Source organism: Phyllostomus hastatus, unplaced genomic scaffold (genome assembly GCF_019186645.2).
Source record: "Phyllostomus hastatus isolate PE091 unplaced genomic scaffold, TTU_PhHast_1.1 phas_scaffold_1674, whole genome shotgun sequence".
NCBI classification, from domain to species: Eukaryota; Metazoa; Chordata; class Mammalia; order Chiroptera; family Phyllostomidae; genus Phyllostomus; species Phyllostomus hastatus.
This window is the reverse complement of record NW_025334011.1, coordinates 14,584,200-14,602,958: the sequence shown is the minus strand read 5'-3', so window position 1 is coordinate 14,602,958 and position 18,759 is coordinate 14,584,200. Positions and strand designations below refer to the sequence as shown.

Sequence of the window (18,759 nt, the reverse complement as noted above, 5' to 3'; positions counted from 1 at the left end):
TTGTTTTGTTTGTTGATTTATTATTGATGGTATTCATTCTAACAGGTATGAAGTGATATAGGGGAATATTTTTGCCAATGATACATCTGATAAGGGTTTAACCTCCAAAATATTCAAAGAACTAATACAATTCAACACTAAGAGGACAAACAATCCAATTAAAAATGAGCAAAATACCTGAATAGACACTTCTCCAAAGAGGACATACAAATGGCCTATAGACATATGAAAACAAATGCTCAACAATTGTTGGGGACCGCCCTGCCTGGTCTCAGGAAGCTGTAATCCCCCATGACTTAGGCTGAGTGAAAGACTTCTGGACCAGAAGCCACTAAAAAGACAAAACTTATTTCCCTGGCATGAACGCTGCCTGTTCTATTGCCTGGCTCCTTTGTATGATCTGCAGTCAAAGACGGGTAACAATTCTCTAAGAAAGACAATGAATCTAAGACAGACTCGATCACGTGGGAATGCCCTAAGGGAAGAGACTCAGGGCTGTAGATATGAAGGGTTGACCCACATCAACTCCTGCCCTCTCAGCTTTGTTAAAGCCTGAGTCCTTGTGAAAAATCCAAGTCTCCTGGCTGCCTTTGTCTTCTCTGTTAACTCAGGCCTGCAGGGGCAGCCCAGACCAGAAACAGCGGACCCCTGGGGTAATCAGGCCTAGGACATAGAATATGCAAGATCCTGTGAGATCTGTTTGCTGGAGGATGTTATTAACTTGGAATTTAAAGGCACAGACAGGAGACCTTTGGAACCTGTAGTCCTTTCAAATGTTAAAACTCCAATCTCTGCCCAGAATCACAGCAGGAGTTCTGTCTGCACCTTTGTAAGTCACCTACATCTTTTGATCTTTTCTGCCAGACTGTGAATCCACAAACTAAGTCTGTTTTCTCAATAAAAATCTTCTTGGGAATGGAGATGAAGTGCTCTCCCCACTAGAGAGAGAGTGACCATTCCGTTTTTACTTCCCCACAGAAACTGCTTGTCTCTGTGTATGTCTTTCTCATGTTTTGATGAGCCATGCACAGCGTTCCGCACTCACTGCAGGCAGGTGAGCACAGGTCAGCTGGCACCCAGAACATTACTAATCATGAAAGAGATGCAAATTAAAACCACAACAAAAAAACACCTCAGTCAGTCTCATTTCATTGCATTTCTATTCTCTCTTGGATTTTTATCCTTAAGGCTTTAGTATTTTTGCAGCCCCAAACTTGACTTTTTTTCTCCTCAAGCCTATGTGATTACCAAAACTTTGTTACCTACTCTACTTCTTACCAGCTTCCATCTCTCTGGAGTCTCAGCCTTCCCCCAATATTTCATAGCATCAAATACTCAGTTTGATACAGAAATACCAAATATAGGACTTCTATGCATTTCCCTTCTTCCCTGGATTCTTGACCCCTTCATTTGGCTCCATTGGTAGTTTTCTGATGCTTCCACATACGTAGATTTCCCTTTCTTTCTCTTTCTCCCTTTCTTTGTTCCTTCATTCCCTCATTCCTTTGTTTTTTCCTTTCTTCCCTTCCTACCCCTCTTTCCCTCCTTCCTTCCTTCCTTCCTTCTTTCTTTTTGTCATCATTCATTTATTTTACCCACATGTTCTAATTGTTTTGGATAAGAACTTTAGCCTGCTACAAGTTTATATGTCATAGCCAGAAATTAAAGTCAGTTTCCTTTCTTACCTCATTTCAATAATATTTATTGTGTAGCTACTATATGCCAAACAATGTACTAGGAGTTGTGGATATTGTGGTGAAATAAATTGTATCCACTATCCAACCTGAAAATAGATTGTTACCAATACTGCAAAATCCCCCTATATGCTTCTCCTTCATCCTACACTCATGTGCCCCACCAAGAGGTAATCATTATCCTGATTCTTTATAGTTTCATATATGTATATATGCATATCCTTAAATAATACTTTATAAAAATTTGATATTTTTGAATTTTATGAAGTTGAAATATTATATGTATCTTGTTAACATCTATTCTTAGTACAACAGTCTGTATTTTAACAAATAATTTATTCTAGAAAAATAACTAAAGATGAACTTCTAAAAGACCAAACATGCATTCATGAAGCCCTTTACCTGTGAACAGGGGAGAACACCATATAACAGCTCTGACTTTGCTTTTATGTTTGTGGATTATAAATTCTGTGAGAATGAGACCATGGCTTTGTTGATCTTTGTTGCTGCAGCAGATAGTTTATGATGGGGTTCAGTAAGCAAGAGCTTAATTAAGAAAAGAATGAAAAGGAAGTCCCCAGTGCTTATGAACTGTGACCACAAAAAGCACAGGGTGTCAAAAGCAGAGCATAGATACATCATAGTGACTTGGTGTTTTAGTGAAGGAAAATGTTTCATTTAAAAAAAGTATTGAGTTTATTAAGCACTTAGGTTATCAAGCATTTGGGAGTATTTCTGGAAATGGATCTAGAAAAGTGGGCCTGCTCAGTCACTGAGATATAATCTGGACATTTTGCTTAGTCAGTTTCTTGCTCTGTATCAGTGTGAAGTTTGTCGACTTGTAATGTGTCAGACACTGTGTTGTCATCCTTTAGCCCTATTTTGTGAGACCTGGTTCCACTGAATATAACAGTAACATTTCAAAAATTAGTAATAAAAACAATTTCATTTTTAATTTTAACTATATTATAAAGTAAACCATCCTCTCATTCCCCTTTCCCCAGGGGGAAAAAACACTTTTTAAACCAGGTTCTGGAAGCTAATGAATAATAGAGATACAATATAGTTCTTTTTTCCCCCTGGTGAAATACTACATTATTTGTTATTCAGGAGCTCTTGTTTTCCTGAAACATTGTTTGATATAATATGTGGGTGATGTATACCCTACCATCACTTGGAAGCCTTTTAGATTTCCTCTATTGCAATGTTTTCCTTTTGTTTTAATAAACTTGCAATTAGTTTTGGGGAGGAGCCACTGGTTATTAGCATAATTAACCTATTTTAGTACCAACTCCCCCAAAACCCACTCCCAAATGAACAGGTTCAACATTTCACAGTATTTCTTATTAAGTTACATAAGAAGAATAAAAGAAAGATAATGAAACCAGAAAAAGACACTGGCGTTTGGGCTGCCTGTCACATATCAAACCCTGTAAGTTGAAACAGGGATTGAATCATTATGGTGCTTTATTCAGATGGCTGGCAATCTGAGAAGACAGAGGGTTTGCAGCCTAACAAACCATCTTACGTTTTCTTTCCAAGCCAGCATTTTTATAACAGAGAACAAAGTGTGGTGAGGGGTTTTGAAATTCAGGGAAAATTAGATTAAAAAAAAAAACAACTGCTGTATTCTCTTCCTGAGCCGTCAGCTGTTCCTAGAGGCAAGTGGTCCTCTGTCACTGGAACACAATGGCCTGGACACCTCCACTTGTCCCCCGGCAGAAATCTTTAGCGGTGCCCCAGGAGGTCAACTGTCTCTCCCCACCAAGGATGGACCTTACTGTGGTTTCTGAAACAATAACTGTAACAGATGCATTACCTACAAGGCTTATTAACTATTTACCTTAACCTAAAATTTTCCATCTCTTGAGTCCCCTATCAATAAAAGGTTTTGTCTTTTAAAAATATTCTAGTAGACCCAGTTACTAGTTCATCTTGTCTGTATCAAGCCTTTCATCTTTCTTTATGCCTCTGTGATGTTGTCATGAATGACAACTGCTTTTTGAATGAGCCTCAGTAAATTCAACATAGCAGGAAATCTTTTCTGCAATTAGGTAAGTCTTCTGTCAAAGCAGAGCAGAGCTGTGTTTTTGCAGAGAAGACATGACAGTCTGGACTGCCATGAAAGACCCTGGTTCCTGTTGCTGTGCCTGTGAGTTTAATTTGGGAATGAGCATCATGATTCTCCTTAGACACAAAGCAGTTTGTGTTTTCAGGAATTCAGGTAAACAAGAGACTCTACTGGTATGCCCTGAAATGAAGATTCATTTTCTGAGATTTGAGCTGAGAACTGTGTGATGGGAAGTGAGAAGCTTATTTTTAAAATTTGTAACAGGTATAGGAATTAAATGTGTTTCTTAACATGTATTTTTATACATAAATTGTAAAAATAATGACTTTCATTTACTTGAACCTTAATGATGCAGCAAACGGATCCATTTGTAATATTGCCTGAAATGAAGAATGAAAAAATAAAGGTCTTGGAGCAATAAAAATCAATTCCAAATGACCAACATAGCATCTGCTCCTGTGTGTGCAATTCTGCTATGTATCCATACTCAGTGCAGAGTAGTCACTGCTGTCTTTGGAGCCAAACTACTGGAGTTGAACCCAGCTCTGCTAGTAATGAGTTGTGTGACTTTGGGAGAGTTACTTTGGCAGTCTGTACCTAATTTTTCTCATATTCAGTGTGGAGATAATAGAACCAATACAGGATTAAATGTATTAATACCTGTACAGTTCTTCTTTAAAATTTATTAATTTTCAGAGAGAGAAAGGAAAGAGAGAGAAAATTCGATTTGTTGTTTCACTTGTTTATGCATTTATTACTTGCTTCTTGTGTGTGTCCTTATCAGAGATCAAACCCACAATCTTGACATTATCGGGACAAGGCTCTAACCAAACTGAACTCCTCAGCCAGGGCAATGCTTGTACAGTTCTTAGAACAGTGCTTGGCATATATTAAGTATTCAGTAAATATGAACTATTTTTATTCTTACTTTGTTATTTCTTATCTCACATATTCTTGATTTGCTTTTTGGTGATGTACTTTCCACATATACAAGGAATTATAACCATAAATTAAATGGGAAAAGACACTTCTAGAAGAATGTCCATATTTTATCATTAAAGTATAACAATTGGTAGCTCAAAATAAATAAGGAAAAAGAAAACAAACATAAAAAACTATGCATAAGAACTTAAATAGTACAGTGGTCTGGGCTAATAGTGTATGAGAAAATAGCCATAAACATTCAATAGATCCAGAAGGCATTAGTGTATTTCAGCACAGATCAGTACCTGTTGTTCAAAGTAATGATTGTGACTCATGAAGAAAATGTTAAATTCCTTTTATGGTGTTCAGTTCAGAGAAGCCAGAAAGTGTTTTATATTTTAGGAAGATTCCATAATAGAGTTCAAAAAAAAAGAAAGAAAAAGAAAGGTATTTAAATGTCAATTTCTAGGATATTTTGAATCACATGAATTCATGAATTTTGTTGTACTTGCATTTTTTGCCTCCTCCTTTGAGTTCAAATTGGAAATTTTTAAAGAATTGTATGGAAATGTGGTCCTTGGGCACAAGCAGTGTTTCCAGCAAATGCCAAACAATATTCCCCTTCTACACATCTAATTTTAGCCATTCTACTGCTGAGTAGAAGTACCTCCATATAGAATATCCATGACTGTTAAGCTGGCCACGTTTTGTTCTGCAGTTACATTTATCAAGAGTTGACATGAATTATAGGTCATGCCAATTATATGTTGCAAATATAAACTGTAGTGTTTATGTACATGTAGTTGAGGAAGAAAGGTGATTTTGCTGTTACCTCTTTCAAAATATGTTTAATTATGGTAAAAAATATACAACATAAAATTTAAAAGTTTTCAAGTTTGATGTAGTCTCATTTGGTTATTTTTTTCTTTTTGTAGTCTGTATTTTTAGTGAGAATTTATTCCCAAATCCAATGTAATAAAGTATTTCCTCTGTATTTTCTCCTAAGAGTTTTATGGTCTTAGGCATTGTGCTTAGGTTTTTATTCCATTTTGAGTTAACTTTTGTATATGATAAAATATGTCTAACTTCAGTCTTTTGCATGTGCATATCCAGTTTTCTCAATACCATTTGTTGAAGAGACTGTCTTGCCCCCATTGGTTGGTCCTGGCATCCTTGAAAACATTCGACCATCATATATGAGGATTTATTTCTAAGCTCTCTGTACCACTGGTCTATATTCCTGCTTTTATGGTAGTACCACAGTTTTTTGATTACCATAGCTTTGTAATAAGTTTGAAATTAGGAAGTGTGATACCTCCCATTTTGTTCTTTTTAAAGATTGTTTTGACTACTTGGCATTCTTGAGATGCCACATAAATCATAAAATGTTTTTTTTATTTCTGAAAAAATTGCCATTGTGAATTTTTAAGGATTTTGATGGATAGTAATATTGTTAAAATAGACATTTTTAACAATATTAAGTCTTCCAGTTAATAAACACAGATATCATTTGATTTGTGTTTTATTTAATTTCTTTTAGCAATGTTTAGTTGTCAGTTTGCATGTCTTTCATTTTCTTGGTTAAGTTTAGTTATAAGTTAGTTTTTTCCTTTTGAAATTATTGTAATTGAAATTTTAAAAAAGCTATTTACTGGATTGTTTGTTGTTAGTGTATAGAGAACCTCACAAGATTTTGTATCTTGGAACTGAGATGTACATATTTATTAGTTCTAACAGGGTTTTTTTGTATGTATGTGAAATTTTTAGGGTTTTCTACATATAAGGTCATAAGATCATGTTATCTGCAAATGGAGATAACTGTGCTTCTTCCTTTCTTTTTTGGACCTTTTATATCCTTTTTTTTTATTTTTTGCTTAATTGCTGTGGTTAGGAATTTCAGTACTATGTTGAATGGAAGTGGTGACAGTAGGAATCCTTGCCTTATTTCTGATCTTAGAGGAAAAACTTACTTTCACCATTGAGTATGATGTTAGCTATAGGATTTTCATATTTGGCCACTATATTTTGGTAGCTTCCTTCCTCCTCGTTTTTTAAGGGTTCTTATTATGAAAAAATGCTTTTTATTCATTGATTGAAATGATCATGTGGTTTTGTCTTTCATTCTATCCATGTAGAATACCACATTAATTGATCATTGAATACTAAACCATCTTGAATTCCTGAAATAAGTCCCACTTAGTTAGGGTGTACAGTTCCTTTAATATGCTGTTAAATTTGGTTTGCATTTTATTGAAGATTTTCATATCAATTTTATTCAAGATTATTGGCCTATAGTTTGCTTTTGTTTTCTTCTTATAGTATTTTTGTCTGGTTTTTGTGTCAAGGTAAATATGGCCTTATAAATTGAGTCAGAAGGTGTTCTCTCCAATTTTTTGGAAGAGCTTGAGAAATGTTGGTATTAGTTCTTTAAATATTTGATAGAATTTTATGTTGAGGCTTTTCTCTGTTGTGATTACTGACTTAATCTCTTACTAGTTATTGGTCCTTTTATTTATTTTATATTTTTTATTTTTTCATGATTCAGAGTTTGTTAGTTGTATGTTTCTAGGAATCTATCCAATTTGTTTTAAACTCTTGACCACATTCTCTTCCCATCTGAATCTGGATTACTCCTTGGAACCTGACTTTGTGGGTTCCCAAGAGCTTTCCTTAGTAAAAAATCTTTGCTAATGGCTTGGTAAGGTTCATCAAAGAGGGCATACCATCTTGTGAGCAGCTGCCTTACTCACAGAGATACTATAATTTTTAATACAAGAAGCCCATTTTTTTTTATAAAAAGCTACCACAGAACAGCTACCCTCAAGGAAGAGGTATTGCTTTTTCAATTTCTGCTCTCTTGTACTTCTATAAAGTAGAAAGGTAAACTTGATCTAAAATAAATATGTTGGCTATATAAAATAAATATCTTAGATGCATGTTAAATAACAGTAAAATTTTGAAGATTTTTCTCCTGTATTAAGTGATGGCCTATGTTTATATTCTAAATCCCTGAGAAAAAATGATGAAAAGCAGATACTCTTCTGTTCAAATACACTAACATTTGTTGAGTATCACCATACTCACATTATACTTATTGGAGATTCTTAAAAAGTAGCTTAACTACTAAACTAATTGCTTCATCTTGAACATATATAATTTTGATTAGGAGGTGCCAATGTTAGAGTAGCTATGGAATGATGGTGACATTTTGGAGCAAAAAAGTGTGGAAAACTAAATACAAATTTACAATCATTAATAGAAAAATGAGCCAAGATCACTTGAATACTCCAAAGCAAGTGTATGTAAGCAACACTGCCTTAGGTTCCAATGCAGGCCCTGTAGTTTTGGAATATCTATGGCAGGGTGATATTCTTTTATTGAATTTAACTGACTGACCTTGTTTCCTTTCCTTTAGTAATATAAAATAATCTAAGGATATAATAAAGCATTTGAAGTATCTAATCATTTATTTCACTGTGTTTTCCATTATAACATTAAGACGTCTTTTTTCTTTAAGTTTTAAGGGGCTTTATATTTGGCAATATTTATCTAATCAACTCAATTTTTTAAAATCTTCATTTTTCTTTTAACTCTAGAGTTAGCTTATAGCAAAAAATATTACTACTTTAATAAATGTTTGGATATGCTTTAAACATTTAAAATTCTCAACTGAGTCACTGTTGCAGAGCTGAGTCATATTATCTGGGAATTAATGCTGTTTTTATGCATAGCATTAACCTCCAAATTACAGCGAAGCAAAATATTTAAAGTCCACTATTGTATTCTTAGTATCTAAGATTTAGTTAACCTGTATTAGTCTTTGATAGATTAATGTTCAATAAATGCAACTCATGACAAATTCCACACATTGTGTTCATAATAGCATATTCTAATTAATGGAATGTTGATACTGCACTGAATCGGTCTTCTTGGTATTTTTTGCTGTTTTCTCTCTGCCTAACGTTTTAGCACTGGAGCATCCTGAGCCTCACCACTTTGGACCTATTTCCTTCATTGCCTACAGGCATTTCCTCAGTGATGCAGTCTTACTTGATTCATGAATTTATCTATCATATTTATATAAGTGAATCACAAATTATACAGACCAGACATCTCTCCTAAACCCCATACTACTTTAGCAGACTGGCTATTCAATATCTAGAATTGAATTTCAAACAGATGATTCATACTTAACATTTGCAAAACTGAACTGCTCGTTCTCTCATATCTCTTTCACTTGCAGCCCAGTGATGGCAACTCCATTGTGAAGATTGCTCAGGCCCCAAACCCAAAGACTCATCCTTTATTTTTTTTCTTCTTCTTGTACCCCATATTTAACCTTTAGGACATCATGGTGGTTCTATCTTCTTCAAACTGTCCCTGAATCTGACTGGATGATTATGTATACAAATATAAAATACTTAAGGCTCAAAGAAGTCAAGAGAACAACAGCTTACCTTAGTAAGAGATAAAGTCAGAATTCAAATTTATATTTTCTGACAAACCACTTTCCATAATACTGGTGCTTCTCCAAAGTAAATGTTATAATTGCCTTTTATTTATATATTCAATGGTTCAGAAATATAACTTGACTTGTATAACTGAGTATTTATGAATAGTATTAGTTATTTCAATTACTTTCTGTAGGACTTTTCTTGGCTCATAGTGGTTTTTTCATAAATACTTGCAAACACAGTTGAATTGACTAGTCCTTATCTGCCCTAGTATTTTGTTCTGACCATGTTTCCAATTGCAGGGTATAAGTGTGTACAGGATGAAAGAAAGGGGGGGTATTAATGAAATAAAATATTCAAGGTCTTTTTGAAATATAAAGGTCTTTAAAATATAAAGCTCTTTTTCAAATATTTTCTTGCTGTATCTCTGTGTATTTAGAACACATATTAGCTTTTACCATTTATGTATAAATCCTTTTTTATTTCCTGGAGTTTTCATGATGTGTAATGTTGAACATTTAAACTTAGATTGTGGAATTATTATTTAAATTATTTATTTTGTTTTTTATTTAACCTTTGTTGCATTTTTCCATTACCATTTAGTCCTATTATACTCCCCTCCCCCCAGCAATCACCATGCTGTTGTTCATTTCATGAGTCCTTTTTCTGGTTTGCTCCATCCTCCACCCCCTAATCTCAGGGGCTTTGTATCAGAGGCATATTTTTTTTTATAACTAAAATCTACTAGATCCTAAGTTCCTCTAATAGATTATAATGGCAAAAAGAAAACAAATTTCACTGTTGATATGGTTGTTGAAGCATCCCCCTTTTTCCCTGATGTACTGCTTGTATTTTAATGGAAGTTATTTGTGTTTATGCATTATAATTCAATGTGGCACAATAAAGTGTGTTAAGTTGAATTTTGCTGAGGTTGATTGATATTCTTAAAAGAAGCCAAGATTAAGCTTTTGGGAGATGTACACTGTGCCTGTTAATGTGACATATTTGGAAAGCTGATCACTGTATTTCTTCTTTTTATATATGTGTAGAATATTTATCTGTGTAACAGATTTTAAGTAAAGAGCACTTGGAACCATTAATTCATCTGTTTTTCCCCTTTTCTAAATTTGTATTATACTTTTCTGTTTTGTTATTCTATCAATTTGTGTTATTTTGTTCCAAGCATGCAATTGTATGAATGTTTAATCCATAAAAGCAATTTCATATCTCAAATTCTATATATCTGTTCATTTACTTACCTACCTACCTTTGCTCAGATAAAAAATATTTAACACTGATTCATTTTCAAAATATTCTTATAGGCTTTGAAACTATCTCTTAAAGCAATGAGATGATATATGAGGCACTGAAAACAAAAACTATGTCTAGTAATTACTCCCTGTGATGACTGAGCGAGTTAGAGATGTATGGTAACTGCAGCTGTAATGTCATGTATTTAGAAAGGAAATTTAATTTGCTACTTTTTAAAAAATATATGTTGGCAAACAAATATCAAATGAAAATTCAAAACAGATATTTTTGTAATATGTGTTAGCTCTGTTACCATTTGCACTGATGGATGTCTGTGGACCTTTAATCTGTGTAATAAACTCTGACCAACTGACTGTATTACTGTCTTTTCTTTTTTATAGTGTATGCCCATTAAAGGCCTCGGATTTGTGCTTGGAGCCTATCAATGCATTTGCAAAGCAGGATTCTATCATCCCCGAGTCTTCTCAGTGAACAAGTTTCAGAGTAAGTGCTGTTCACTTCTGTGCATATACCTGAGTACACATAATGTCTACCAATATCAATTATTCATATTTTTTAAACTTGTTGGAGTTTTATGATTGAATTCCCATGGGGTCAGCATTCTTTCTTCACTTAAAGGGTTTTTACTTTGGTTTGTCATCCACAATACTCTGGAGTACAACAAAAATACAGTAGGGCAAAAGTAGGTTTACAATTGTGAGTCTGTGAAACAGTTAATAAAGCAATTTTAATAATAATAATCTGGATGTCTTCTTTCATACAAATAACTTTAAACCTACTTTTACCCACCACTGTATGTTTATTTTTGGTATTTTAGTTTTCAGTACATATTAAAGTTCTGAAAAATTCTATAGTTAATTGGTAAGACTAACTGGGGTTCTGTATTAAAAGCTGTTGCTGCAGAAAGTTTCTAAAACTAATTTTGCTAGTTTGTTTATTTTATTTATCAATTTGCTTATATATTAGTGCTCTATGCTGCATAAAGAATTACTACAAGATTAACACTTAAAACAACACAAATTTATTGTCACAGTTTTCATTGGTTAACCTTCTAGTCAGGCATTTGCCTGGTCCTGTGCTCAAGGTCTCACCAGGCCAACATCAAGGTGTCACCTGGGATGTGATGTGATCTGAAGGATCTTCTTCCAAGCTCATTGAGTTATTGGAAAAACTGAATTCCTTGCAACTGTGTGCCTGAGGTCCCCATTTTCTTACTAGATGTCAGATTGGGCTTATTCTCAGCTCCTGAAAGTCTCCTCAAGTCCAAGCCATGTGATTCTCACAATGCTGCAGCTTACTTCTTCAAGGCTAGCAAGAGCATCTTGCCAGTCTGCTCAGATGAAGTCTTACATAACAATGTAATCATGGGAGTGACTATCCTATCACATAATGTACATTCAAGAGGAGGTGATTGCACAGGGTGTATATCCCAGAATCAAAATGCGATCATCTGGGAATTTTATTCCTACTCCAGAAAATGTCAGTGTTACAATTTGCTTCTAGCCAGTTACCAGATATAAATAACTCCTTATATCAGATATAAGGAGTGGTAAAAGGGGATGGTTTCATGGGGAGTTAAGGTTTATGGTTGCTAAAAATGAGGAACAGGTATCTTTTAGATAGTGATCCAGAAGTCTTTGCCAGTCTGATTTTTGTCTGTATAGGAATTTGCATCTCTACTAGGTATAGTTTTAAAGAGTGTATTGAGATTGAGACCTGAGGGTCTTATTTTTGTAGACATTTATAGTTTTTTTTTCTCTTAAAAATATAACTTCTGGTCTTGAGATTGCTTACATTTAACTTTTAGATTCTGGAGGTGAGTAACTTTTTGTACTTTCCTTAGGCATAAAGCTATCAGAGTTCAGCTCATGTTCTGCATGATGGTTGTCGTGGGTATGATTTTAAGATGGCTTTCAAGATTCTGCTTTCATACATGCTGTATGATCCCTCCATGTAAGTGTAGGTGGCCCCTGTGAATGCAATGGACAGTCACCCTCTTGTTTAGACCATATCATGTAGCAAAGGTGATGATACAGTTACTCTTGTGATTACATTGTATTAAGTAAGACTCCTTCCCATTAGTAGCCGAGTGCAGAGGGATTCCAGTGCTGGTTTTGAAGAAGTAAACTATCTTGTGGTGAGAGGGTCGTATGCTAGGACATGAGCATGGCCATTAAGAGCTAAGAGCTAAAGGCAGCCAGCAAGAAAACAGGGACCTCAGTTCTGCAACTACAAGGAACTGTATTCTTCCAACAGCCTGACTAGCTGGAAAAGGACCCTGAGCTACAGATGAGAATACAGCTTGGCCAAAACTTTGATTTTTTAGAGAGACCCTGAGCAGAGAACCCAGTTTAACTGTGCCCAGACATCTCATCAACAGGAACTGGGAAATAATAAATAGGCATTTATTTATTATTATAGTAATAAATGACTAACTCTCAAGTAATTTATTATACAGCAATAAAAAAGTAGTATAATAGCAATGATGATAACATGCTTTTAGTATGGGTATGCTCTTTCCTTGTGTGTGTGTGTATATAGTAAACCATGGCAATATCAGATCTACTTTGGCATTTTTCACATTTATGGTCCAGACATAACATATGATTCAACACAAGGACTAAGGAAATAGGTTTTAGCTTATGTTCTGTGAAGGTATTTTGTATCTGGTTTACCCACATTTGTTCTCAGCTCCCACTGTGTGACTGAAATAAAACATCTAAATATTGTAGAGCCAGAGAATGACTATAGCATTTGCTTGTAACACCACCAGGAGAAACTAGTTAACCTTTAACAATTTATCTTTATTTAATTTGCACACTCCTACTTTCTTCCTTATTTTAAAGGCAGTGTTTTTCACTGGACCTCCTCTCTGTAAGAAAAGGCTGCTTGTCTGCATAAGTCTAACTCTCGTGCTGTACACATTGCAGCCATGAAAAAGAGACCACAGTTTTCAGAAGGAGGATCTTTATTTGGGCATAGATGTGATTCAGCTTTGACCTCAGCACATGCTTAACCAGGACTGACCTTCCTCAATGACAGAGCAGAAAGCTAGGTACAGGTTATAATTTGAAGTGAGTAAAGCACTCTTTGCCCAAAATATCTTTCCTAATGTCTTGTCAGGTTTCATGAAAATCCAACTTAACTCATTCCTTGTCCTAATGAAAGAACATAAAAATCTGACCAAAATTGTGAGTTATAACTCACCAGCATCATCTATCAAAGACTGTTCTAACATTACTTATATTTTTGGTTTATTATTACAATATTTATTCTATTTTTAATATACCAAGCCTCTTAATTATAGTATCTGGGAAGTTCATATGGGCAGTTGTTTTTACTGTTCTTGAGGAGGTACCCCTGAAGTAAGGAATATCCAAAAGTAAAGGAAGCATTGAAGAACCTCAAAATGAGATGACACATGTAAAATTGCTACCACAGTCCATGGGACATAAATAAGCAAATAAACAAAAGAACACCAAATACACATACATAAACAAAAATCAGTGATGTATGTAAACAGATAATCCTTAAGCACCATTGGTCAATAGCACCTTACCAAACATATTTTCTTATATTAAAATAACAAATTTTTAAAGCCAGGGCTTTTGGAGAATGAATTCTCCATGGGTCAGAAGGAAGATGGGACAGCAAGAGTCTGTAACAAGCACTGCTGCACTGAGAAGCTTAACAGGAGGAATACTAGGGAGCATAAAGCAACAGGGGAAATTAGTGCCTGACAGGGAAAATGGGTATAGAAAGCAGAAGAGATGTACCTTAAAGATCAAATGTACTTAATTTGCAGTTGTAAATCTAGAAAAAGACCTGGAAGTCTCACGTCTATTACAGTCCTGTATCCCATTTACTCAGAGAAGCCCAGATATGGTGCTGATCTGTTAGACAAAATGTAAATGTGATTGTTAAAAATCCTGTTAAAATATGAGGTGATTTAAATTCTTTACTTAAATCTAGGCCCACAGTAAACAAAGGGCTTGTAAAGACCAACAAGAATTTGAAATGACATGATTTAAAATTGTGCTGACAGCCCCGAGACCGTATTCCTGGCATCCCTCTCGAAACTGGTCCTCAGATGAGAGCTAATAAGATCTGGCATCTGGATAGTAGTGGGATTTCAGAGTAACCAGGTGCTGATGTATAACTGTCTTTTCAAATCCAGGTTGTTCACCTCCAGGTTGATGAAATACAAGCTTATGACAGGCTCAACTTCCTTAAATCCATCTATTTTAGTACGAATTTTGTCATCAGTGAAATTCCTTTGGTTTTATGGTGACACATTACCAGCCTTTCAGGCATACCTCTCATCTTTGGATTGACTTCGGCTCATGTACACTTCCAGACAGACCTGATTTACAAATGTCCCGTACCTAAAACTGACAATTCCTGCTTTGTCAACTCTAGTGCTATTGATCATGGGGGAAAAATGACAAAAAATGGAGGACTTTAAAACTGTGAGGTCTTTGACTAAAAAGAAGGGAAGTTTTTGAAAGCAGGTACAAAATAGGGATGCTGAGCTCTACGCAAACTCTGTAGTGAAGCTAACCTGTTTCTGCGATGTGTGTCTTTTTATTGTGCTTGATTCTCACACTCCCTATCTGTCTTCCATTACATGGCTAGAAAGCTTGAGGTGTTTGACTTTCAGATGAAAACTGCTTGAGCATCAGAGTCTCATAATTGGCATAGTGCCTTTTGCTATTGGTCTTATGCCTTGAGATCCAGTTCACTCTTGCTATATTGCCAAAACTTAGTCCTTATCGGTTTTACTCTAACTGGAGTAGCAAAATTCTTTATCTAAACTGCTGGGCTTATGTGTTTGTCTCAGTATTTCCCTAATTTTCAATTTTCATAACTTCTTTCATGTGTCCTACCTGTAAGGTTTGGGGTCCAGTCAGTAAATACATCTGGCAGATGAAGTTAGGTGCCAGTGGAAGAGTGCCCAGGGCTGCCAGTCTTCTTGAACTATTGACTATTGCATTTGTCTTATTTGTCTTTGGCTGTGTTCTTTTCAATTATTGGAACATACTTCATACCATGTTGGACTTCCCTAGCTGGTAATCTCAGATAAATTTCTACCATATTTTAGCACAATGATTAAAAACATGATGTTAATCCTGGTTCTATTATTTATATGCACTGTGTTAAATTATTAATCTTTCCTAAACTTTATGCCATGTATAAAATTGGTGTAATATCACTTACTTTATACAGTTATATGGATTAAATGAAATAATAAATGTAATGGTAGTTGTTACATATCATATGATCAAAAATATTATTATTTTTATGATCATTATTTAAAATCTTGTGATTATTCTGTTTACCCCTTTTCTCAAATATTCCCATTTTTTCTTTTTCATCTAGTATCTGCTCCACTTCCCAGAAGAGGGACATATTTCCAAGTCCCCAATTTTTTCAGTTTAGTTAGTTCAGTTCAGTTTTCTTAGAATAGGCCTCATATATAATACTCAGTCCTCCAAAAATCTTTTTTCTTCCTTATTAGCTAAAATTTTACTTTATTAGATTTATTCCTCATTTGCTTTTTTTATTTACAATATTTTGGTACATTATTAGATTGCTAATTAGAGATTCACTTATGTTAACAACCATCTTCTACCAAACATTTAAACATTTCCAGCAGGGAAATTTGACTATTAGTCATTCACACATTAGCTCATTGTGGTAGGCAGAATAGTGGGCTCCCCAAAGATGTGCACATCCCAGTTTTCTGTGAATATTTCAGCTCACATGGCAGAGAGGGACTTTGCAGACATGATTAAATTATGGACCTTGATATGGAGGGTTATCCTGCACTAGCCAGGTGGGCCCAGTCTAATCACCAGAGTCCTGAACGTTAGAGAACCTTTTCCAACTGTGGTCAGAGATAGAACTGAGGACACAAAAAGAGTCAACAAAATGCTACATTTCTGGTTTAGAAGATGAAAGAATGGGCCCATGAGCCAAAGAAAGTGGGCAGTCTTAAGCAGTTGGAAAAAGAAAGGAAATGAGGACTCCATAGACCCTCCAGAAAAAGTTGCAGTCCTGCTGACATCTCAATTTTAGTCCTGTGAGACCCAGGTCAGATTTCTGGGACCCATGTCAGAAAGATAGTATGCATATAACTGCATCACACATTAAGTAAGAACCAACATAAATTTGTGTCATTTAGACACCCTGGTTTTAGTCATTTGTTATGGTAGTAATAGAAAAATAGTACAACTCAGTGAGTTTATTTCCCACGCAATGTTCATTACAGTGTTTACAGTAAGTCATAGTATTTTTTTTCTAGAGGAAATTGTGTTTTCCAATGGAGTTCACAATTCCAGATAATTGACTTAGAAGAAATTATACTCTGGTGAGCTTGGTGTATTAGGCTGGTTTTTTAGTCAGACAGATGGATTTGAATGTTATCTCTACTTACTAGCAGGAAACTTGGGCAAGTTTTTCATACATTCTGATTTACAAAGCAGAATTACTAAAATCTATCTCCTTGGTAGTTGTGAGTAGTAAATAAGTTGTTATAACATATGACACCCCCAAATTATAATGTTTATTGTATTTATGTGAATGTGGAGAATTTAGTCCTTTTATTTATATATTGGGTATTGTGGTGATTGAATGCATAAATTGTCTCTAGGCAAAAATCCCTATGTATTTGATAATTTTATAATTTGTATCAAAATCTTTCTGAGATCTATCTAAGGTTATATTTTTGTTAAAAAATACCATTGAAGTCACTTGTAAGACACAGACATTTAGGAGTCAATAGAAAAGTGAATGTAAGATACATAGGTGAGCATATAGAAATAGAGGGAAAGATTGAACTTTTAACTATAATCACAGTGAGAGTTAAAAATGTTTTAATTTTACACTAGGCTTCATTTTGAATCTATATTTGCAGCTAGCTATTCATGATTTAAATATATGAAAGTTTATTAGCCAAGCCTGATTTTAATATATGTAAGTATATATTCATGTCTTAACAATAGGGATCTTTTTGATTAGCAGTCTAAGTATAACCACAATCTGCTAACTTTTCTCTCCTTGTGGATATTATAAATATTGGAACAAATATGCACAGAAATGTTCTGAATGTATTGGAGCTACTCATGTGCAGGTACCTTTTCGACTTAATTTTTTTATGTGATTTTTATCTATCTGAAGACTAGAGGCAAGATTGCTTCATCATCCTAGACAAATGAAATAACAAATAATCAATCTTCTCATGGTTAGTTCACTGCAGAATTTTAACTCCAAACTTTGATTGATGGATATGTTTCTTGCAATTCTAATGAAAAAGCAAATATGAGCATGGAAAGGAAGGAGAGGTTCACCCTAATAATGACTGCAGATGAGTATTATTTGTACCTAGAGCTAATGCTGGGCTCAATGTCTGACTCAGTTCTTCCAGCTGAGCTATTTTCATTGTCTGTGACTCATCTTTTTTCCAGCATGCTTGTGGAATGGAAGGAGGAGGGGCTCAGGATATATTAGGCACATGGGGCTGGTCTTGCAGAGGTCTGGGTTTTATCTTCCTCTGCCAGAACTACTTCCTATCACTGAGGACCACAACATCCCCAAGAAGGGACCTCTGATCAATTGGTTTGTTCATTAATTTATGAGTCTGAATTTTCATCTGTCAAAAATATTACTGAGCAATGACTATGTGCCAGATATGTATATATTTTTTGGCAACTGGAGAAAAATAAGTGATTTTAAAAAGTAGAGTTTCTAAGATTCCAACACAGACTCGCATCTTCCCAAAACCTATGTCAATACCCACAAACAGCAAATGAGGGCAGCCTTGAATAAAATACAACTCACTGTTCAATATTAGTAAATTAAGTCAAATGTAAGAGCTTTAAAGGGTAGACATCTATCCAGATGTCTGAATGTTATGTTTTTGCTCTTATGGAAACATAATTTTATACTATTGACTATACTGTAATTTATACTTTTAAAACTTAATCAGCAAAACACTTAATATCATGGTGATATTTCTGTATAAACTTTATACTATGAAGACCTGAACTATATATTTTCTGCTTCAATTCACACTGCCTACTTCAACTCATTGTCTTCTAAATCAAACACTCAGTATTTTTCTTCTGTAAAAACATAGAAAGAGAACTTTCTGGGGCATATTTTGAAAATATCTACCTGAAGTCATAGAAATGTGGCTACATTTTGATCTACTGGTTTGATACTAAGAAACAACTATGTTTTTAATTTAAAAAGTGGAAGTGTAGGAGAAAAGTGTCCCTTCAATTTATTTATTAGTTGAATCTTCAGTTCAGAAAACCAAAAAACTAATATTTTAAGAAAATTT

The 18,759-nt window shown here is 34.6% G+C and overlaps 1 protein-coding gene across 1 annotated transcript in view; it reads left to right on the top strand.

Moving 5' to 3' along the window:
* The window catches only part of GPR158 (G protein-coupled receptor 158), a 358,403-nt gene that overhangs the window by 172,953 nt on the left and 166,691 nt on the right, over positions 1–18,759 (top strand). The window contains exon 3 of the mRNA XM_045858176.1: positions 10,796–10,898. Within this exon, the coding sequence (XP_045714132.1) occupies positions 10,796–10,898 (103 nt within the window). The remainder of the gene's footprint in view (positions 1–10,795; positions 10,899–18,759) is intronic.